This window comes from Rhyacophila brunnea, unplaced genomic scaffold (assembly GCF_057557595.1).
Source record: "Rhyacophila brunnea isolate RB1 unplaced genomic scaffold, BYU_Rbru_1.0 scaffold_1, whole genome shotgun sequence".
Taxonomy (NCBI): Eukaryota; Metazoa; Arthropoda; class Insecta; order Trichoptera; family Rhyacophilidae; genus Rhyacophila; species Rhyacophila brunnea.
The window spans coordinates 60,541,335-60,566,050 of record NW_028232751.1 but is presented as its reverse complement, the minus strand read 5'-3'; the positions used below and the strand labels follow the sequence as shown (position 1 = coordinate 60,566,050).

The following is a 24,716-nucleotide window of genomic DNA, read 5'->3' as shown; positions in this document are numbered from 1 at the left end:
AGTGAATTAAGTGATGAAGAAAAAGATAAGGATGTTTTTATTTTGAATATAAACATATTATTTTACAATCAGTAATCCGTCAAAGTAAAAATTAGGCATATTCCCCCGACTTACCTTATATATAGTCACTATTCAGACAAAATTCACTATAAGAATAAATGAAAGTTTCAAATGAAATATACTCTAAATGGCCGTGGTAAATAAGGGCACAAAATCCTGAATCTGATCAATTAGAGACCCAAACTTTTAAAGGTATACACATATCGTCACCTAGATAACTTGATTTTTACTGTTTTTGAGATACCTATTGAATATGAATCTACATTTCCTTCTCTACAAAATGATAAAACTAGGTAAGTCAGAACTGTATTATTCTGTGTTTCAAAATATTAGATAACTTTAAAACCATAAATGCATAAAATAAATAAAATAATCTATCTATAATATTTTTTCAAACAATTGAACATTATTTAATTGTTCCCAATTAGACAAGCACAATTTTCCATTTTACCACATTTTTCTTAGCTCGTATTCTTGTTTGTCCAGTGGTTGTTTATCCAGTAGAAATCTTGCGATCAATTTCTAACTAACTTCCCGACTAGCTAGACATTTGAAACTTTTCATCTGAGATTGTTCTAACAATAATATTATACTGTTAAAAGGCAAAACCATACATTTTGTTTTTTCTTGAGATCTGTCAAATTAGATTATGAAAAATTGCCCATTCTACAATTTTTATTTTAATATAAACTTTTTTACACATGGAACACCAAATTTCCTAGTGGAATGAATCTTGATGATCAGACAAAAAGTTTCATGTTTGATTAAAAAAAGTATCAAGAGGTTATGATATGCGAAGAGTTGTTCAATTTGATTCAAATTCACTAAATCTGACGGCACTAATGTCGAATGCATTTTGCTTTGAATGTTTTGAATTAAAAATATATCTTTATTGTATGCCGGATACAACACTCAGCGGACAACTTATACTGGTGTATTTATAGTAGATAGGTATAAAAAAATATGATGTCTGGTAGTGGTGGTGGGTTATCAAAATAATTTCTGTTGTATAACTGAGCCGCATCCAAAAATGTGAATAGGCACTGCCATCTGGTAAATTAATAAAATAATAATAAAATATTCATATAACACCATTCGTACCTTCACTGGACATCCTGGTTTAACGCCGAACGCCTGATCGCTTTGACTCAAGTCTACAGGTGTTCCCGAAATGGTCACTTCATCAATACATCCATCAAATCCAGTTTTGATGACTTCAATGTAATTGTGATTATGAGGATGGCCACCAATATAAATGTTTTTACCAACGTCGAGTGTGACTTGATCTCCATTAGCTTCATTATCACCGATTATAATATCATCAACTCTGAGCTCTCCGAGTCTACCATCTCTTGAGGCAATCAAGGTATGCCACTTTCCATCGTTGAAAGAGTCCTGTGTGCCAATCGTGAGAACATCTTTGCCGAGGCGGAACTGAAATTTTAGGTTAAAACAACTTTTCAAAAACTAACTTTATATGGTACTAAGAGATTTAGACATTTTTAAAGGTGCATTATGTATTTTTCTTAAATTGATATTGTTTTTTTTATTTAATTTCTTTTGCTATAAAATTATTTTTTTTCTCTACTGATTTGATTTACCTGTACTTTATATTCTAAATGTAATGTTGTGAACATCTTGCACACTCATTTTGAGGCTAACCGATTTTCACAACCTGTCAAATAGTATCTACTATAAAATGACATTGTGTCTCGCTTACTCTTGAAGAATGAGATTGGTGAGACAGTCAGCATTTTTACGTGTAAACAGTTATTATCGCGATAGTTTAAAATACACACTACTGCTGCAAGTAAATCCATGCATGTGTACAGGCGCTATTATGTTTACCTGTAAGAATAGAAGTCCATCTCTCATTTCAATCGACAGGAAAGATTGTTTCCCTCCAGTGAGGAAAAGCAAACCATTCTTGGCAAATGTCTTGAATGACAATTGAATATTACACGTATCTTTCATGCTGTACGATATTGAATCGAAAATGGCATATCCCTCTCCGTTGAATCTGTATCCGGTACTGGGCTGATCGTCAACCAACTTATTTCTAAAAAAAAAAAAACTTGTAACAACTAATAATTAACGTAATAACTGTAGATATATCATCATAAATTGTCAGGTGTTCGAATTTAGAACTAAGTTCATCTCAGTATAAAAAGTATGAAAGATACTCAGCGGACAACTTATACTGCTGGATCTATAGCATTATAATATTGGTCATAATAATAGTATTGCGATATTTTACTATTCTTATTGATTATCAATAGTTTACCTCCCTCCAATGGACACTCTTTACTATTAAATTACTAACCTTCCCTTGGCGCCTTTGGTGTTTCCTTGTGCCTCGACAAAGTTCCACATACCCACTGGAGTGTCACCAATCATCAGATCTTCAATTTGCCCTTCGAAAGAGGAGAAATGCAACTCATCTTGCATTTTATATTTGTTTGTAAAACCTCCTACTAGCAGTTTCGATTTGTCCTTGTCCAGATTGAAGGTTGAGAATGTTCCAGGCAAAACCCTCTTTACTGTGTGTAACTTTACTTCACCATCTTCAAGCTCCTCTCGTATCGTCAGTTCAACATTCTTACCAACTCTATAAAACAGAAAAATATCATTATATTGTAGAAAGAAAGAAAAAAAAGTATATACATATTATATATTCTTTTTAACACTAAAACAGGTCATTAAGTCCAACGACGGTAGTGTAACTAGTAATGGAAGTGAAACAATAACGATAATGTTCTAGTATAATGTAATTGCTGTTTTTATTCGAAGGAAATGATATTGATTTCAATCCCACGATGATCGGAATTACGTAACTAAAGTGCGACAAGTATAACATGAAGTGTGGTCGTTCTGAGAATTACAATCTTTCTTAGCCCTTTCCTCTTTGTTCTCCTCGCAGTACAATCATTTGACGTTCGTTATTTGTGCATGCTGCAAGATTGTATAAAGCGATTAAACGTGTTATTAATGCAAAAAGTGTTGGAAAGTGGTAGCAGGAGGATTATAAGTCATGTTATAACTAGGGCCCGGATTTGTATGCAACAAAAAACATGGTTATATGCATGCACGTATGCACTTAAAATCAATAAAATATGCACTAAAACCGAAGAAATATGCAGTTAAAAATTGACATTTCTTGTGGGAAAAAATTGTAAATACCCACTTTACCCAATATTACTGACAAAAAATCGAATAACTAGTTAATAATTTTTCAACATAATACGATATCAGAACAAAAAACACAAACAAAGAATATAAAGTTAATCAATTACAATTTTCAAGATAGTTTTTTCACAAGTACCTACAAATAATTAATTAATAAATACAATGTAAACCAAACATAACTTAAAAAACAAAAACGACACACTTAACTATTCCTAAATACTATTTTCTGTTTTTTGCCCGAAAAAAAAATACATTATTTTTTTCAATATTATCAATATTATGCTCTGGCATTAAATTTTTCCGCATAGGTATCTGTCAGTACTTTGTTTATATGCGGAAAATTACCTCTCAACGTCCACTTGGGCAAACTTTAAATAATAGTGCCCGAGTTGACTTCACTTTTTCCACTGATAAATCTACAGCTCGGAGATGGCATTAAAAATGCAAGTGCATCTAAACTATCTTTCTTCCTAAATTAGTTATATTTCGATAAAATAATTAAAAAAAACTAAAATTATACATTCAAAAGCTCTAAAATATGCATTTATTTATGAACTATGCACTAATGTCTCAAATATGCTCTAACGTCTCAAATATGCATTTATATGCACAATAAAATTTTATTTTTGGATTCTGTGTCTTTCAAAACAGATTTCTGTGCAACTCTCATAGCTGTGCATACACCCTAACAAAACATGCACTAGCAATATGAAAAAAACAAATGAGCTCACTGCGCCATAAATAAGGTCGATGATAGAGTCACTGCAATGACAGCTAGATGTTCTTTGACATTTCAGTGTTACCATAATATAACTAAAATATCCTTACAGATTGGAAAAATATTGCCGTCTCGTATCGTATTCGATATTCACATTCTGAACCAAAGTAGGGGAAAAAAGTCTCCTATACTGACAAGCCTTTCATAATATATTGCAACGCCACGATGGTGGCCATGAAACTTCAAGTTATAATTTTCGCAGTCTAGCAACGTGCATGCCTGCTAATTAAAAGACCTCGGGTTTGACACCAATCCCTGCCGATACTCAATCGATCATAATTAATTTTCATAATGCATCAACGAGATTCATCCTATAGCCAATTTTCATGTATCTACTTTAAAAAGTTTCATTTAAAAAGAGACGTCGTTTTGGATATTCCCCGAAAACCATTAATCATATAAAACTAAAACATCCTCTTCCACTAGATCTACAACTTTTGCTTTTCCGATACAATTGATATTTTAAAAGATAATCAAATCAATTTTTGGTACATAATATAATATAAATGTTTAATTGGTCAGAGTTACCTTATTCCCTCATCTGATCAAGCTGAAACTTTACAGGATTCATTTTTTTCATCAAATACAGTAGAACTTCGATTATCTGGACTAATTGGGGATGGAGATAGTCCGGATAAAGAGAAATCGTTAACATCGACATGTTAAAAATAAAATGAACCCTATCATAACAAACAGAAATAAAGAAAACATAAATTGTAAATCCCTACCTGTTTACTATAACTTGATACCAGACATCATCAGAGACAGATTTATTGCTGTTTATCCTTTCAGGACCATTACCAATATCCATAGTCAGGAACGGATAGCCATTTTCTATTTCAAGTGCCATAAAGTCGTCCTGAAACATAAATTTATATTATTATAAAAGTGCTGTGTTACACAATGGTTTCAGGTCAAAACGGGTCTAGGCACCCTCCATCGACATCTTCGAAATCAAAACTATTGAAGAAACATTATACACTTATGTGCTTATGTAAATTAGACACTGACATCAGTTTAAATGTATAGAAGTCTCACGACTATCAAACCTACTCGACACCTTCATCTAAATAAACATGGTAATAATCATAAACCAAATTCGATTTTGCATTGATGAAAGTAGGCTATTTTCCACTTTAGCTTACAGCATATCAGAAAAATAAAACTGTATGTTTTTGAAATGAGATTTGTATAGGAATAACTTTGTGATAACTGTATGATACTGGGTCCAATATACCCACAGAACAGAAAATAAATATAATTCCGATAGGCTATATTCAATACGCTACATTTTGATGCAGGGTTTTGAATGTGCGAGTGTCGTGCAAAAATGAAACACGCATTATGCATGTGCAATAGTATGTGTAATACTCCAATATTAAATGAGCGTCAATGCATAAACCGAAAGCACTTGTCATTATGACGTATTCTTGACACGTGTTTAAGTTTATCCCGGATTCTTCCTTACTTGAGAATGGTTATTTACTATTCCCATTATTTGTGAGTTCCCTGAATATACCTTTTCCAAAGGTGTCACCTTGTAGGCATACTATCAAATTGAATATGAATAAAATAAAGTATTACTTACACTTCTCGTTTTTCTAAGTTTGGTTCCCACAGGATTACCCAAGTATATTAGGAATCCGTTGGGTTTTCGAGTTCTGAAGTAAGCAGACACATGAGTATTAGTTCCTAATTCGTCCACATTGTTTGGAGGGACGAGTTCTACGGTTGTGGTTTGTTCAAATTGGACGCCGACCTTAATCCTGTTAGCGACATCTCTGGCCATTGCAATGGAATCTTTGAGCTTTTTGATCTCACGGTCGGCCGATTTCTGCGATGAATCAATTTTTTTTTGTTTGCCGACAACATTGTTTATAATGTTTGTTATATTGGGGTTTGACTCTTTTACATATGTCACTGTAAACAAAATACACACAGTTAATTCTAGATAATATGCTGTCAAAAACAAAGTCCTGTACTAAGCTCACAAGCGAATTAGCTAAACTGAAAAACAGTAGATTCGATAGTAGCATTTTTCATTACGTGTACCTGAAGGATCAGGTATACAGTATCATTTACGTGGAGTCATTTTTCATACACAATCCTCGGACTTGACATGCCACTGAATGCTGAGAGGGATGAAGACAAGCTGTCAGACGGCCAAATCATTCAGGTTATGAGGTCCATGGTTTGTACTTAGAACATTTTTCTTTAGAATAAATTTATTTAGTTTCCAAGTGGAACAGCTACTTATGGGCCATCTGCAGATTTCCAGATAATTGAAAATCACGATAACCTAGTTCCAGATAATTGACCTGCTGTAAACCAAGTCGAGATATTGGCATTTGAAGAGACTTGAAGCGTCTAAAAGCAAATCCTGATATGTCCACATTTTGTCAAAATCGGACAAAAATACGTACATGTACTATAAGGCCCACCGCGAATGAACGATTTACTATCGTACGGCCAACAATCGAGGAGTTGTAACCATCGTATTGCAATGCAACCCCGCGCATGGACGATCGAGCGAATGGCCGAGTTGAAAATCTGTCTTCAGACACAAAATTTTACACTGATTCGAACCGGCCGGGGCCCCATTGGCAATTCTTTTAAATGATACCCCGCGCATGACACGTCATAGCCAGCTGAGAGTGCACTCATACATGCATGCACAAGTAACGCGGTCGTATGGAGCGCACGCATACATCGATTCGTTACGAGATCCACATTTGACAGTTCATCGATGCGTACCTATTGGCTTTGCATGCGCGTACCAGTCCCATTTTTTCAGTTTCTTTCTTCATAAATTAATAATATATACATCCACGTTTTAAAACAGTTTGATAATCTATACAAAACCTTTATATATAATATAAGCTCTACAAAATCCATTTTGACGTTTCTTATCATATCGCGTGCGCCATTTTTTGGTGCGGACGCATATCTTCAGTGCGCACGCATTGCCTCCGATGTATATCACGCCATGCGCGTTCAAACATACTGGCCGGTAATAAATTGGATCATGCGCGAGCAAACCAACGATTGTCCGAATGTTACCGGCTGGTTATGTAATCGTCCATGCGCGGTAGGCCTAAGTCATTTCGCACAATATGTAATGATATATACAGTAAAACCTTGTTATTACGAATTCCACGGGACCGAAAATCGATAAAAAATTTGAATTAGAATTATGAAATGTATGGGGGGAGGGGTTTACGTTTATGATCATAGATGTGCCTACCAAATTTTCGGTGCCGTGTGTGTTAATGGGTCATAAAATGTCAGGATTATTTTCATTACCTTCTTAAAATAAGTAATGTAGGTATGATGTTTTACGAAAAATCTGTCACAATTTTCAATGACTGGCTCATGAAATAGTGTACTTTATTACGATTTATTGAATATTTTTATATGCCAGGACTATGAAATAATTTCGAATTACGAAATTTGAATTAAAGGTATGGTTTTATATGAAAATAATGTTCAAGGCACTTTTTTTCGTGAAAATTTCGAATTATCCGTGTTCTTATTAACGAGGTTCTAAATAAGTAACTTGAAAAACCGGCAATTACTTATTTAAATCCTGGATGATTTCGTGCAGATTTAAACATGCCAATCAGGGAGCGCATAAAAATTACAAGTAGTGTGATGACAACTTGTAATTTTATTGTTCTCGTAGTGAATAAAAGTGAGTTTTACAAAAAGTGTTACTTAACATGGTTTACACCTGACTAGCTCAATTAATGTTCTACTGTCTTAAGAGTTTTTGAGGATCAGTATGCAAATCAGCCAAGAGAACCGGGATTGTAAAAGATCTTAATCTGCTTACATTGATTTTCAGCTTGTGATACATCTTTGATGGTATCATCCACCACTTTGGGAAGTTCTTGGGCTTGTTTGGCACTGGATGGTAAAGTTTTAAGTAATGGTTCCATTATCTCATCAATCTCCGCCTTCTTCTCACTGACTTGTTTTGACTTTTCTTTGGCATCCTTTATTGATGGTTCAAGTGTCATCATCGGTATTGAACTCAATGAACTGGAATACAATAAAATAAACACAATAAAAAACATTATCCATAAAAATGTCCTTTCTACTATTTTTGCAAGAGTTATAATTTCCGTAATAAAATAAAAATCTTTATTTAGTGATAGATTTTTCTGCCCACTGGGTCTTTTAGAGCTTCCACTTACACAGCCACCGAACGCGACCACAACTCAGCCGATAGTGGACGCGTTCATCTGCGCGGTCTAATTTTTCTATGGGTTTCAATGAACGCTCCGCACGCTGCTTGAGTGGCCGCGTTCGGTCCACTAGCTGTGGCAGAAGCCGGTGCTCGCTGCTAGTGGCCGACATAAGTAGTCAAGCATGCGCACACTAGTTAGAAACGCCTGAGATTCTCAGTCTATCTCCGAGAGTTGAAAAGTGAGTGCGTATGTTGTGAGTGTATATGTATTGTGTACTCGACGTAATGGAAAATTTCTCTTCGTTTTCGTATAATTAGTACTAACGCTAGTGCTAGCAACAGAGAATCCATTTTCACACACGTCCGCCTTTGTCGATTATTTTCTTATGAACTCAGATACTGGCCGTCACCGGTGGCTCGACCCAGGTCACCACTGGTGGACACAACTAGTGACCTAGGACCGCTAGTGACCGAGTTCGGTGGCTGTGTATGCGGAGGCTCTTAATCTTTTGTTATTTAGAGTTATTTATTGTAACGCTCAATCTACCATATTTTATAAAAATCATTATGAAACACATGGCCAGCATAGATAATATATTATATCTACAAGTGCACAAATATTGTATGTTCAGTTTTTACTGTATTTAGATATTGTACACAAAATGCATATTTACATTATACCTTTATGATGCAAAAATATTGTACAACCAAATATGAGAAGATATTTTCTTCCAATAATGTTCAGTTTGCCTTCAATTTTCAATCGATTGGGAATGTTCAAATTTGATTTTCTCTACGTATACAAAATTATTGGACATTATAACATATCGACTGCTTAATATGCAAACCAGCCAACTGCATTTTTGACCAAAAATGAGAATTTAATAACAGTTTGTTAAAACACATGTTTTTGTAAATACAAACAAAATTTCAAACTCCTAAACCTATAAATAAATGCGTTATCGTTATTCACACAAAACAGCCAACTGCAGGTGCCAATTAATTTCCAATATTGTAAATGGAACAACTCCGCTTTTTATATAAATTTTCTTTATAAATAAAAGGGAAGCTAAAATAGTGTATTATTTCATAGTGTATTTTTGGAATTGTTAAAATTCCGCTTGATAGTTTTATTATTAAGCTTTTTCTTCTTCCTGAACAATAAATTTGCCCCAATGGAGTGAGCCGGTTTGCAGATTAAGAAGTCGATATGTGCACTAAACCATCAATATTGTTATTGGTGTAGGTAACTTAATATTTGTAAATATTATGACTCACAATATGATGGCATTGTTGGTATCTTCGGATTGGTTGTGAATTTTTTTAACTTCCTCAACTCCCAAAATGGCCTGGTCCAATTGTGGCTTGAGTTCGGCTTGAACTTTTTGCAAAGAGTCAAAGGCTTTTTGATGTAACAGGGTACTGTTGGCTTCAGTAGGGGCAACACGCTCACTTAATCCCTTACTCTGAAAATTTTAAATTACAATTATTAAAATCACTAAAAAGTATTGCTTGTGCGCCCCAACTTATTTTAGTGGCAGCCTTATGCCTAGTCCAAACCAAGATATATCAACAAATTATACGATGATTTTTATACTTTTCTGCTACACATGCACAATCAAATAAAAAAATGTTTGAAACTCTTCACTCCTCCATATCTGTGAACATTGATATCCAATAATTAAAGATAGTTTGGTCAATTCACAACAATAATCCACAAGACCACCTCTGATGAAATGTTAAATTAAACGAATAAGACACAATATTTGAGAATGTAACATTCTATATATTGAACATACATAATTTGAAAACATCTTCTCATGCATCTACCTATAAATTCTTTTTTAGAAAAAAATACGACACCCAACGGGACTTGAATCTGTAGCTGGTGGGTTCGTGCCTGTGTTTTTCCAATTAAGCTATGGGCATCCTTCTTAATTACGTCGATTTTAACGAGTAGTTACTAGTAGTGGCAAAATATATAAATCACGGAAATTATTTGTATAGATAAATAAAAATGATTGTAAACAGTTTATAACAATGTTTATTTGTTTATGGACAGATGTATTGTATATGTATTTGGTCTGGACTAGGCTTTTTGAAAATCATCCCAAAGTGCTGCGATTGACACCGTTAATATAAAATGCGCTGATTAGCAATTCGCTTCAGCAGTCCAGTGAATCCGATACATAATGTTAATTGCAAATTATTGTGATTTATTTAAAGGCTAGGAATGAAACCCAAAACCGCATGTACTAGTCTGTTGCTTTCTTCTTTTATGGTGCTACAGCTCTCTTTCATTATGCCATTGGCGAAGTGTGGAGGTAGACTGTGGAGATCCAACATAAATAGTGCATACTAACTTTGTCTGTCATACTTATTTGTTTTATTAAATTAATTATATAAATTGCAGATAGTGTTGGTTAGCTTTTAAAATTCAATTAAATCCTGCCTAACCAAACCATAATAGATGAAAAAATCTTCTGCTATCTTATAAATATCTAAAATTATGTATGATTTAATGACAAAATTTTAGATATTTTATTACTTAGGCAGTAACATATGCCATCAACCCAACAAATTCAGAGTCTCCTGCACTCCATTTTTGTTGAAAATTGTGACATTTTGACTCGAGAATGAAACCAGATACCTTTTATGTTATTGTTTTTTTCCATCTGAATTTGACAGACCTGAGATTTGAACCTGAGATCCACGGCTTCATAAATAAACACGTTACCACTCACCTGTCACAAGCATAATCAGTTGTTTTACAGAATATTATATGATACATATATACCAGTTATAGTAGTTATAATATAATATCATAAATACCAATTCAGATGCATTGCGAGATGCATTTGCTGCTTCTTTAGCTGATAACTCGGCGGCACTGATTTCCTTGACAATGTCAGAGTATGCAGAGGCTGCTTGTACTGCATGTTCAGTCTGAGAATTGTTCTTTGTAGTTTCCAAAAGATGGTTCAACTTTTGAGACTGAAAATTTTACATAATATTTATTTTACACAAGTGGTCACAAACATCCTGTCGATTGTACTTAGACTGTCAGTTAACTTGGTACTGTGACAGTATGGTGTGAAGCACCTATTTTGCATCTGAAACTGAGGCCTTTCCTCAGAATTTAAAGGTATGTAGTGGGCCTTGGGTCTTATGTGAAGTAGGCTTTTCAGACATCGTGTAGTTTGGCAACATGAAAATATATACAGGGGATATGTATGCTAGTGGGTTAAAGTAGGGATTGCAATACCGAATATATATTTTAGTAACGGTATTTCTTATTGAATACCGGTATTCATCAAAACATATTATAGAAAAAATAAAGTACCTACCAATAAATATAGCTATTAAAATCTATTTTCTTTCTTTAATACTCCATTGTAAACTTTTGACAAGACTTAAAAAACCCCTAAACATTGATTGATAACTGATCGAAAATTCGAAAAAAACATTCAGGAAGGTATTAATTAGGGATTGCAATACCGGTATTCAATTATTTATCGATACTGAAATACCGGTTTTGAAAATCTAAAATACCGGTATTTTCGGTATTAAGAGAGCATACACGTTTATGTTTTTCGAAAATGAATTTAATGTTATTTTTCATTACTATATTATATACTAGTTATATAATATATTATATATTGGTACTATATTGTATATTAAATTCTGTGTGTAAGTTTTATGCTGCCAAAAAAACTATTGATAGTACATCCAACAAACATTGAATTTGAGAGAGATTTTCCTGTACCCGGACTTATAGTATTTGCAAAAATTAGCAGTTCTATAATATTATGATTTATACATATTTATAAAGGTTAACATAATAAATATGGGTACACAGGTACTTTAGGTTGCTATAAAATAATGTTGTTAATAGATTTTAATAGTTATATTTATTGATAGGTACTTACTTTTTTTCTATAATATGTTTTGATGAATACCGGTATTCAATAAGAAATACGGAAATACCGGTATTGATATATTCAGGGATTCTAGGGATTGCATCTAGTATTAATAGTCACAGAAATATATCTATTTTTCAATAAAATCATATTTTGTATTATTTATTATGATTGTTACATAAAAAGTGCTGCAGATCAGATACCTTGTCCAACAAGCTACCCATGTGTGAATCAGATTTAGATAGATCATTTTCCATATCATTGAACTGCTCACTCCTCTCATTAATCATGTCGCCCACTTTCGTATTGATAAATAAACCTTCGTTCAACTCCAGGCCAGCCGCTGCGATATTTGATTTGACGTCAGCCAACGCGTTACAAGCGTTAACTATTAGCTCACTTGCAATAATCAAGTCGGCCTTTGATTCTTTCATTGCATTGTTAACTTTATTTATTTTGCTTGTAAGGGTGGCATTGCTAAAATAATAACAAATAGTCAGTAAAATATTTTTTATAAGACAGGTAAGGCTATTTTTAACACTATTCTAAGATTACTAGGCCATTCGCTCCCGCGCTATTCAAAGAAAACTCAAAAGTGATGCAACTGAAATATATATATATATTTTTTAACCTTTTTACTGCCGGTACCTTGCACGCCGCAAATTTTATTGCAAAAATAAAAAATTAAAATCAATTTACGTTTCAAGTGGTAAAAACGAATTCTGTTTCAATTTTGAGTATGTGACGATATTCCCAATATATGTCGTGTGTTCAACATATTTGTATGTTTAAAATAATTGATTTACATTAGTAAAATCCTGCTTAAAGTGGTACATCCAAAGACGTCATTTTTGTATGAGCGGCGTTCCGTTCACGGAAAAGTACCCGTCTTAAGACGCTATTGGCAGTCATCCGGTTAGTTACCTCTGCAAACTGATGTGGATCTTGACCACCTCATCGATGTTAACCACTTGCTCAACCTATTAGGTCTCGTGTCCGGCAACTTGTAGGTATGCAGCTCTCTTATCACATTTCACCGTAAAATGTTGTATCGAAAATATATGACCGTATTTTAAAGACCATCCAACCTCTTTGGATCGTATATTACTGACATAAAATCCACGTCTAAATAAAAAAAGGTTCTTGTCGGTTTACACTTTACAGGAAGTCAGCAGCAAAAATTTTTTGAAAATAGCTGATATACTGGATTATTTGTTAGGTTAGGTTAGGTTTTCATTCTTGAATTCATGAATTTTGCCATAATCACCTATGAAAATTGAATTAATGTTAATATTCAATCTAGTAAATTGTAGATCGTATAGTATACGGTCATCTCTTTCCGATAAGAAAGCTCATAGCTAACTGTGCCACGGTGAAATGTTCTACGTACAATTTACAACAATGCGAACATAAAAAAACTATGTGAAGGGTTCGTCAAGTCCACAATAAGACACCGTGAATTTTTTTAAAGCTACAAAGTTGGTCTTAGTGGCAACCAGGTCGGCCTGATGGACCCAATAGCTGGTGTTCAACTAACTTGAGCATTTCTTCCCTTTCGGAGCACATAGGACATAAAAATGTGTATAACTTGGAATCTTTTTTATTTAAATCGAATCAAGCTTCAATATTGTGACCATACCGATGGTATTCATCTAAGTATTGTATATTTAGCTATTTATCAATTTTCAAGCCGGTATTTGCCTCATCACGATTAAAATATTCGATATGTTCGATAATTTGATCTGTATTCAAAAATTCATACCGGTTTTTAATGGTAAGTTGTTTGGCTTCTTCAGCTTTTGCTTGTGAGGCTTTAGCAAACTTCAATATGTCATCCAAGTTTGTGCCAAAGTGCAGTAAATCTTCCTTCAGGTCTTCGTACACCTAAAATTATGTGTAGTTAGTTGCTGAGGATTGAAAGAAATATAAAAAACATCGGTAACCAAATTGAGTAAACTGACGTCAAAGTCAAACAATTGTACGAATTCTGCTTAACTGTTGGCACCGTTATACAGTTGTGAAGGGTGGAACTAGGCTGTTAAGATCGGACATAAATAGTGCACATTAAACTTTGTCAGTCGTACGTATTTCTTTTTATTGAACTATGACTACAATTTACAGATAGTGTTGGTTAGTTTTTAAAAATCAATTAAACCCTGCCTAATCCAAACCATACTAGTTTTGGTATATTTTGGGCAATACGACAAAATTGTGCACACTTTTTCATTCATACTTGTAATTATGTTTTCGTTGGATTAAGAATACATATTACACAATATATTGTTGGTTCATTTTTTTAAATTCATTATAAGCCCTGCCTAACCAAACTATTAATAGATAAAAAATATTATTCTATCTATAAAATATCCAAAGTTATGTATGATTTAATTGCATAATTTTAGATATTTCATAGATAGATGAGTATTTGTCGTATTGCCCAAAATATACCAAAACTATTATGGCTGGGTTTCGCAGGGTTTATTTGAATTTTAAAAACTAACTAAAACCATCTGTAAATTGTAGTCTTATTTCAATGAAAACAGATGTGTATGACTGACAAAGTTTAGTGTGTACTATTTATGGCGGATCTTAACAGCCTACCTCCACCCTTCGCCGCTGGCGTTATGTAAATGAGGTCTTATTCTAAAATGACGCATTATTACTATTCAAGAAAATATTTTTTTTTAAAATTTTAAGAGAGTAACTATATGTTTGAATCCTTAACCCGATCGCCGCGGATGGGACATATGTTGTTTTCTACATAAGCTCTGATACTGGGCGGATGTCGCAACTGTTGATATCGAAAATTGAAATGTCGGTAAAGTAGGAAATACTTCACGCATAGTATTGATTTTTGTATTGAAAGATGCTCTGATTCGTGTTCGTACCGCCATATCAATAACTTTGTCAAAAATATGTTGTTTTAATTTCATAAACATCGATCTTTCGAACCCCCTCGATCTATCGAGATTCGCCGGTACGATTGCATCAGTTCAAATCTACGCGGTATTTTTCGCGGCTGCGCAGTAGGTATACAAAATATATTTCATTCGAGTTGAGTGTGCGCCGAGTATTTACCGTGTAAAGTTGAATTCACCGCGATTTTTACATCATGTGCGGGAATACGAAAAAGACAACCAAAAAACGAAAAGAAATTTGTCGTAATATTTCTAAAAATGTACTTGAACTTGTGTTCTGGATTATGTCATTTATTACTCATGTGTCTCCCCAATTGTTTCAAAGTCATAAATCAAGCTCATTATTGAAAGTCGTAAATATTTAGTAAAGATGCGTCCACACGGAATGAAAAAATATATATTATTATATTTTTGAGGATTGCAAGTTTTACCAATAAATTACGAATTACTATGAAGGAATATATAAAACGTATAAATTTTTGATAAAAAAACACACGGGTAGGTATACAATATAATATAAAATATAAATCATGGAATATTGACTTTTCAACTATATTACATATTATCTTCGCGTACAATTTAATGCTTGTAAATTTTTAAAACCTTACCCAAAAAAAAGTTTTTGTAGCACTTGGAAAAATTTACGCAATTTAAAAAATAAATATTGTTTTTTTTACAAAACATAAAATGACAATCACTAGCATAACACAATGCTCAATAAACTGAAAAGTAATCTACAAAATCCAAGTTTCACTAAAAAAAAAATAACAAAAAAATTATTATAATATTTTCAACCAGTGTGGACTCACCTTTAACGCTTAAATTAGAATGGCCCATAAAACATGTAAAATGCTGACACAATCTATGCCACGAAATAAAACTGGGGACTACCATCCAATTTTAATGGATTTGTCATCAATAAAACTTACACTAATTAACAATAATTCATAAGTCACCAATAAAAGCTATTATTTTCAATAATTTTTATGGCATTTTTAAGTGTTTTTAACAGGAGTAAAATAAAATTAGTCAGTGATTAATTGTCGGCGCACTTGTTTTGAAGTCGAGTGTTATGTCGTCGAAAATGGCGACAGAGTTTATCGGAACAAAGCAATACGGTAGTTTTGTTAAAGTAAACACAGCTAAATTGAACACTCCATTATGTGTTTTAGTGTGGCACTTTGATCCTTATGTATCTAGGTATGATAGCTCTTGTAGCCACAATTTTTAACTGCCGTATTTATTATAATACAGCGAAGAATAACATTTCGAAAAACCGACCGCGGACAGTACATCTTTTGTATGGAAACTTTACGCGCCGATCGGGTTAAGTTAACAATATGCTATTGGTGTTTACGACGTAATTTATAAAAGGATGCTTACTTGAGATTGATTGAGAATCGGAGCAGTGAAATTCTGAATATTCTGTAGTAGAACTTTAGAACTTTGTAATTGGCTCTCCGACAAATTGGTTTGTGGAGACAAGTCTTTAGCTGTAAAAAAATTCATAACAGATTTATTAGAATGATTCGTCACTTCCAGAAATCAACTTCAATAATCCAAAAATAAATTACTTATTTACTCAATGAGTATATTTAGTAACATATAATGGCATTTTTGGAATGATTTTTAGTGCAATAGATTTGGTATCCGAAGAAAAATTGATATTTTTGTAAATTATAATATCTGCAAATAATTATTATTCAATTCCATATTAAGAAGCTATCAGAAGATTCATCTCTTAGGTCATCCGCTCACGTGAATACTCAAAAAAGACGAAACTGAAACTCCAGTATCTAGCTAATATATTTCAATGGTGGCTCGCTGACGGCAAAACTGGAATCTCTCAGTTTCAAAACGTCCGCGACCGAAACCGAAGAGACGGGACATGCTAGTCTCCCAGTCTCTCAGTTTCCAGTCACCCATTGAACAGTGGTACCAATATCAGTAGATTCGATGAAAAATCATATTTTCTTACCAAAATTGGTAGCACTGAACAAACAAGCAAAAACAAGACGTCAAAAGTTTAAGATGGGAGAACCGATTTTTAATTTAAAATATATGGCAGATGTTGAGAAATACTCCTGCCTTTATAATTACAGGCTACCAGAATATTCCCGTAAAGATATTACGGAAAAAGCTTAGAATAAAGTAGGACAGACAATGGGTTTGACAGTTTGAGGTTATGAGATTATTAGGTTTCAGTAGCGCCTTGTGCGAAGCATTAGTCACTGGCCAGTTTATGAGTTCCATCACCAACCAGTTCGTAAGATTTTAGTTTCTGCATGAGTGGATGGCCTTACCCAATCATTTTAGGATAGCCTATTTCTCATTTTCAATGACACCAAATTTGGAAATTTCATAAATATTAATAATAACTTTGAATAAAATAACATAATAAAAATAATAAAACTGTGTTGAAATTTTGTGGAATTGCATGCAGTTTTTGATAGATGCGAATGAAAATAGTAAAGTTTGCTACAAATGAATTGACAATGCAAGAAGAACTGCAGCTAATTTAAATAATAAACCACAAGTCATTTTATTCAGCTACACTTTCATAATATATTTAAGCTTAATCTGGTAGAGGAAATTTTCTTCAACGTCTTTTTATTTACTGTCATAAATTATTATACTTTGTTTTAGAATATATTGACCTATGGATCGGAATGCTGAAAGGAAGCTGGATATCTTTGAAAGATAGATAATGAGTAGTATCTTCAAAGCTGTGTGCGTCGAAGGTGTCATCTAGCGAAGAAGGTATAACCACAAACAATACACACTGTGTGATGTTCCCCCGTCATCTCATATTAAATTTGAAAGTGAAGTAACTCCATTAGGGAGGCCATGTCTCAAGGATAGAAAATACCCAACCATTAAAGAGGCTCAACAGACCAGTGGGTCTATTCTATACTGATCGACCGCTAAAGTAATAAAGTGATAAATATTATCAAACTTAGGGTAGGTTTGTATCAAAGTATTAGCATGTATTGTAACAATTACAACCAACTTATTGTAATTGTTACAATAAGTGCTAACACTTTGATACAAGCCTACCCTAAGTTTGATAATATTTATCACTTTATGACTTTAGCGGTCGATAAGTATAGAATAGACCCACATAAAGGGAAAAAAAATCCCTGGGACTAAGGGGGAGACAATGGTGAGTGGAGCCGTTTCCTGGAGGTTGTCAAAACCCGTGACCGGAAACTTGTACGTATGCAGTTCGCCGTATCACACTTCACCGTGAAATGTTGTATCGGAAATATATGGCCGTATATTAAAGACCGCGCAACCTCTTTGGGTCGTATAGTACTGACATAAAATTCATGTATAAATAAAATACGGTTCTTGTCGGTTTACACTTTACAGGAAGCCAGCAGCAAACAAATGTTGAAAATAGCCGATATACTGTTAATTTGTTAGGCTTTCATTCTTGGATTTTGCCAAAATCAACAATGAAAATTGAATTAATGTTCATATTGAATCTAATAAAATTGGGAGACCGTATAGTATACTGTCATCTCTTTCCGATAAGAAAGCTCACGGTGAACTGTGCCACGGTTAAATGTTTTACTTACAATTTACATGTAACCGTCAAAACCCACATTAAGTTGAAGTGTTGACAATGATGATGAATGGCAACACAATTTTTATTTGTATGTAAATGAATACCTTTGATGTCTTCGAGAATTTGTTTAGCTTCAGCCACTGCGCTTTCGATTCGGGGGGATTCTTGCGTTTCCAGACTTGTAGCTAGTTTATAAATGTTGTCAACTGTTGCATTTGATTTCAATGAACTCTTTTTGATGTCCACCAAAGCAGCAATACATTTCTCCAGGAGCATTCCAGCATCATTCTTAATCTTCTCTGCATCTTTACCTCCGTACTCCGCCTGAATAAATTATATAACTTTTATTCCCGATCTTACAGTTATTCCTTAGTTACATTATTTTTGGAAAAATGTTAAAATCATGCAGATTTCTAATTCTTTTTAATTATTTTAACACATAGATACACATAAATCCCAACAATATGTATATATATATATATATATAGTTATACAGTTATAGTCGACAGATCTGAAGATGGGTTTATAACCTAAAACAGCTGTCAACGTAAATGACTTATTGAAAGTAGAATTAACAAAAATAACTTTATTTTAAAACCATTAATATGAAAATTACATTCATATTAGCTTTACACTTTACCTACTCCAGAATATTACACAAAATAGATACTCCAAGTATCAAGTAAAATAGATTCATGAAATCAAAAATTAAGTTTCCAGTTTCAGAGGGTCTATTCTATACATATGGCTTATTATCGGCCGCTAAAGTGATAAATATTTTCACTTTATCAGATTTGTGTATAGAGGTATTATAATTGTTACAATAAGTTAGCCGTCTTAACAGTCAAAACTGTCTATCTCGCTCTAAAGTTAACACAGCCAAGAGAGGTGCTGTTAAAATAGCACTTATTGTAACAATTACAACCAATTTATTGTAATTGTTAAATAAGTGCTAATAATTCGATACAAACCTAGCCTAAATAGCTGCCGTAGAGGCCGAAAAGCAGTCTTGTGTATAGAATAGACGTGCAGGGGTCAGTTCCAACCTTCCTAAAAACCAATTTACTTACCTACCTTGTTTTGTATATTATATTATTATGAATAATGTAAATTAGATATTCTTACTTTACTTATTTTTTACTTTACTACTCAAAATTATTTTTTTAAAAAATCATCGGAATGTATCGTCACCTCAATACTACAACTAGATAACTCTGATTTGGTCATTTTTGGGAAAATGAAATTTAAACTTTACTTGACTAACATAAGTTACAATTATTATTTAAAATAAATATGGAAAATTGTACTTGTCTAATTGAGAACAATTAAATAATGTTCAATTGTATAAAAAAATATTGTCGATAAGTGTTATATTTTATTTATTTAATGCATTTATGGTTTTAAAGTTGTCTAATATTTTCAAACACAAAATTAATACAGTTCCCATTAACTTCTGACTTACCTAGTTTTATCATTTTGTAGAGAAGGAAATGTAGAATCATATTCAATAACTATCTAAAAAACAGTGAAAATCAAGTTATCTAGTTGTAGTATTGAGGTGACGTTATAATATTATATATATGTAGTCATTTTTATTTGTTTTTTTAAACTCCTAACTAAACTAAAAATTGACAAAAAAATTTAGAGTGGTTCCGGTTCCAGAGTTCTAAAGATTCGGAATCCAGAATTCCAGAGTTAGATTCTGATTCCATCTATTATAGTTCTGATACTACTACAAAGTGGTCATATTAGAGTTTTACCTTTCTGTCTAAGGCCTTGGCTGTAGATTCCAGATCATCTATTTTTAAGGTAGTTGGTTTGAGGTCCACTGTATCGGGATCTAAGCCTTTGACTAATGGTTTCAAGGCTATCACTCTGTTGGCGATATAACGCAAACGTTTGGTTGTGAAATATCCAGATGCTTTATTCTGAAATAATGATACAATAAACAAAAGGTTATTATTGACAGAAATAATGTTATTATTATCATTTTTATTTGACCAGGTATGGATATACTATAAATTAGGCTTCCAGTCAACCTGCTTCTGTATGTCCTGCTATCCAAGGTGTCCCTTGCTACATGGCCCACACAACAAAGTGTACCAACTTTAACAAGCTCCAGGTTTTGTTGTATATGCCAGTGGTGAAGGGTGGAGGTAGGCTGTTAAGATCCACCATAAATAGTGCACATTAAACTTTTTTAGTCATATGTAGGTGATGGGTGATAACATTACAAAAGATGCCAACCAGCTGCTAAAAATCAGGAACTGGAAAAGACGTGCGGAAGACCGTCCCGGCTGGAGGACGGCGGTGGAAGAGGCCAGGGCTCGACTTGAGCTATAGCGCCATCGAAGAAGAAGTCATACGTAGGTATATGTTTTTATTGAACTAAGACTACAATTTACAGATGGTGTTGGTTAGTTTTCAAAAATCAATTAAACCCTGCCAAAATCAAACCATAATCGTTTTGGTATACTTTGGGGGATACGACAAAATTGTGCACACTTTTTCATTCATACTTATTTGTTTTCGTATACACATATTCTTGGTTAATTGTGTTAAATTCATTAAACCCAGCCTAAGCCAAACTAAAATTGATAAAAACTTTATTCTAACTATAAAAATTTTATAATATTCAAAGTTATGTATGATTTATTTTGATTGCATAATTTTAGATATTTTATAGATAGATGAGTATTTTTTGGCTATTATCAGCAATTTTGCAGGGTTCAATTGAATTTTAAAAACTAACCAAAACCATCTAAAAATAATTGTAGTCTTATTTCAATGAAAACAAATACACATGACTGACAAAGTTTAATGTGCACTCTTTATGGCGGATCGTAACAGCCTGCCTCCATCCTTCGCTACTGTTGTGTGTATAAAAATTCAAGGTCATCCGATATAGATAGAACATGCACATAAATCACAGAGAAATTATTAGCATTATGATTAATTTTAGAAGGCATGTCAAACTTCAAATTGCAATTACTCCATGACGTGATTTCGAGACTTACCAACTTTTGGCAGTAACCCCACGTTCCTACATATGTACCACCTTTCTCTCATATACATTGATTGTATGGTACACGATGGCCGCGCAGCTTAAGTGTCGGCCTATAGCGTCGTGGGTCCCAGGTTTGAATCCTGGGTCTGGCAAGTACACACATTGTTTTTCAATTTGTGTATGAGTCAGAGTATGGACCTTTTAGGTTAAGCAAGTGGCTGACATCCATTTCTCGTAAAAAATAAAATCCGTTAATACAAACCTCCACTCTGTGGAGGCCCATATGATCTTATTAGGATCGGACATGGTCGAGAGAACACTCATTGGAGAGTCAAACGCTCCGTAATACAATTTTTGATGGATGATCGTCTGGTACATTAGAATTTTTGTGCAACTGAAGAGGAGACTAAATTTTAGATGGTTTGGTAGATCAAAGTAGCAGGCGTTTGGATTAATAATATTAAATACCACCAATTTAATGCTTAAAATCTAAATTTACTAGACTATTTTTTTATACAATAGAATTCTACCAACAAAACGCCATCTCGATTTCCTAATTGGCATTGATAAGCATAATCTCGTAAGTCACAGTAATTTTTACAAAAATGAAGATTCGTGCATTTTAATTGCACATTTTGAGCCCTTATTGAGCCTGTGTTATCTCGTCTAACTTTAAACTGAAATTACTAGCCACTGTTGATTGATTTGCATAATCAAAAAAATTAAACACACAATGACACCTGCTAATCTGAATAATTATGAAATTAACACAACATTATCAGTACATATTACAGCGATTGTAGTAAGAGCTTCGCTCTACATTCAAATGTTTTCGTAAACTCTCATGAAATATCACCCGATGATATCAGGTAAAATTGTAATAACCTGGAAATCTGTCATGACAGGATCAATCAGGGCTTGAAGTTCATCAGTAGAATCGAGTAAATGATGAGTGCATGAGTTACATTCGAAGCAACCTTCATCCGGCTTCAGTACGAATCTATATGGACAGTGATCGCACTTGTCTCCTATTACTCCTTGAAGGCACTCACAATGACCATTGGCAGCATTGCATCCAAACCCGATAGAATATTCGCTGTTGCATCCACAAGCTGTAATAAATATAGCATCACATTATAAAAAAATATTAATTATACATACCTAATCGGGGATTGCAATACCGAATGAAAATACCAAGACCGGTATTTCAGTATTTCTTTTTGAATACTAACCGGTACTAATACTAATAATTCATGAAATATTTGAAAAAAAAATAGAAGTATCTGCCAATAAATATAGATAGAAAAATCTCTTTAAAATATTCATATTTCATAGACAAAATATCTAAATCCATACATATTATAATATGTGTACCCTTAAAAATAGGTAAAGGTAAGCTATGGTAGAGATGTGGATATTTAGAAATACTTAGTAGTTGAATGATTGGCACCATGGCCCCCACAAGGGGGGGTCTGACAGGGCTCACGAGGGGCCCGGTGTGGCGAATCGACCAGATAAGTGAGGTAAACAAACATCACAAATTTGCTTTAATAGCAAAAAAAAGTCGCCTGCAGCGCTATTTTCCTTCGATAGTGTTATTATTTAAAAATATGTGATTGTACAATACAATTTTTAATTGTGTATCGATACTCGACACCTCCATAATTCAAATGGATGCAATAAAATATACAACAAGTCACTAAATATACACATTAATTTTACCGCGTACACCGTTTGGAAAACGCTACTGTAGAGCGGCACACTACCTTTATCCTTAGCGATAGGTAGGGGGGCCCGCCAAAGATCCTAGCCTGGGGGCCCGCTTCAGGATGTGGGGCCCATGATTGGCACTTTCTTCTTCGAATGAACGATCTTTCAATAAATTTACTGATAATTCGACCTAATGTTTAATTAGTTTATTGCACTTTTTACACTCAAACATCAAATGGCAACGGAAGTAAGCTAGAGATCGCGAAACCCGAAAAAATATTTATAGTCCTGTTAAACCTTTTATGGTAGTTAATACAGTTTGTTTCCACTTTCAATACCGAATATATCGGTATTGTCTGATTTTTAAAACCGGTATTTCGGTATTGAAAATTACTGATCTGGGGTGGATCTCTTTATCCTTTTCTTATTAAATTAAGAAGACATGAGTTCTGATTGAAGTAGGTATGGTTAAATAAAGTTCACAGTGACAATACGAAGCAGGTATAATAAAATTGTAATGCTAGTCTGATCATGCACCTACTTAGCACTTAGCTCAATCCACTTGGGTGACTGAATACAGCGTATCTATTTTTAGAGGTTAAAAAGGCCAATGTACTGAACTAGGTGAGCTAGATAGTAAACTGAATTGATGATCGTCCCATCAAGAATTAACAGTAAAAACAATTAATAATATTTATGTTTTTATTGTAACAATTTTCATGTAAAAAATAATTTGTAATGACCAGTGTCAGACGGGGCAGGCCACTTCCTTTTTGTTGTGCTGCATTGAGATTTAAGCCGTGTCGCATATAAAAAACCCGTATCGACTGCAAGACATCGAATCCGTCAATGTGATTTAGTTGCATCACAAAACACATGTAACTTAATATTTGCAACCAATTGTTGCCTGTGTACAGTTCAAAAAGTCGCCACTCCAGCACGAATGAGTTCATACTATTTTATGGCATACCAGTCACTTTTCAAGCAAGCACACACAATTGCGGGTCAGTCATGAGGGCCTATCAGTGTCAAATCACGATAGAGTAAAAATGACAAATGGCAGCAATAATTAGAATTAGAATTAAGATAAGAAATCGTCGCCCTAGTATTGGTTTATCCAAAGCGACAATATGTGAAATGTTCAAGAGATGAAAAAAAAGTTAATATTTCTAATATTTCAATGCTTGAAGATCTTTCATATTTATTTATTTTACATAGTGAGAGATACATTATATTAGAGTATATATTAAAAGAGTAATCCAGCGATATTACTCATTTAATTAAGAAGAATTTATATTTATTTAACAGCAGATACTGCACTTTAGCAGCAATCTTCGAATTCTCACAAATTTAATATGAAAATTATAACATATTTAA

At 33.5% G+C, this 24,716-nt stretch overlaps 1 protein-coding gene across 2 annotated transcripts in view; it reads right to left on the bottom strand.

Annotated features, from left to right (window-relative positions):
* LanA (laminin subunit alpha) overlaps nucleotides 1-24,716 on the bottom strand; it is a 133,823-nt gene that overhangs the window by 16,238 nt on the left and 92,869 nt on the right. For both annotated transcript variants that reach the window (XM_085947598.1, XM_085947607.1), the window contains exons 35-48: nucleotides 22,515-22,741; nucleotides 20,383-20,550; nucleotides 18,727-18,946; nucleotides 16,435-16,544; nucleotides 13,896-14,017; nucleotides 12,337-12,610; nucleotides 11,046-11,207; nucleotides 9,492-9,679; nucleotides 7,857-8,065; nucleotides 5,613-5,944; nucleotides 4,753-4,883; nucleotides 2,384-2,668; nucleotides 1,909-2,119; nucleotides 1,162-1,494 (exon numbers count right to left, since the gene is read on the bottom strand). In XM_085947598.1, the coding sequence (XP_085803724.1) occupies nucleotides 1,162-1,494; nucleotides 1,909-2,119; nucleotides 2,384-2,668; nucleotides 4,753-4,883; nucleotides 5,613-5,944; nucleotides 7,857-8,065; nucleotides 9,492-9,679; nucleotides 11,046-11,207; nucleotides 12,337-12,610; nucleotides 13,896-14,017; nucleotides 16,435-16,544; nucleotides 18,727-18,946; nucleotides 20,383-20,550; nucleotides 22,515-22,741 (2,972 nt within the window). The remainder of the gene's footprint in view (nucleotides 1-1,161; nucleotides 1,495-1,908; nucleotides 2,120-2,383; nucleotides 2,669-4,752; nucleotides 4,884-5,612; nucleotides 5,945-7,856; nucleotides 8,066-9,491; nucleotides 9,680-11,045; nucleotides 11,208-12,336; nucleotides 12,611-13,895; nucleotides 14,018-16,434; nucleotides 16,545-18,726; nucleotides 18,947-20,382; nucleotides 20,551-22,514; nucleotides 22,742-24,716) is intronic.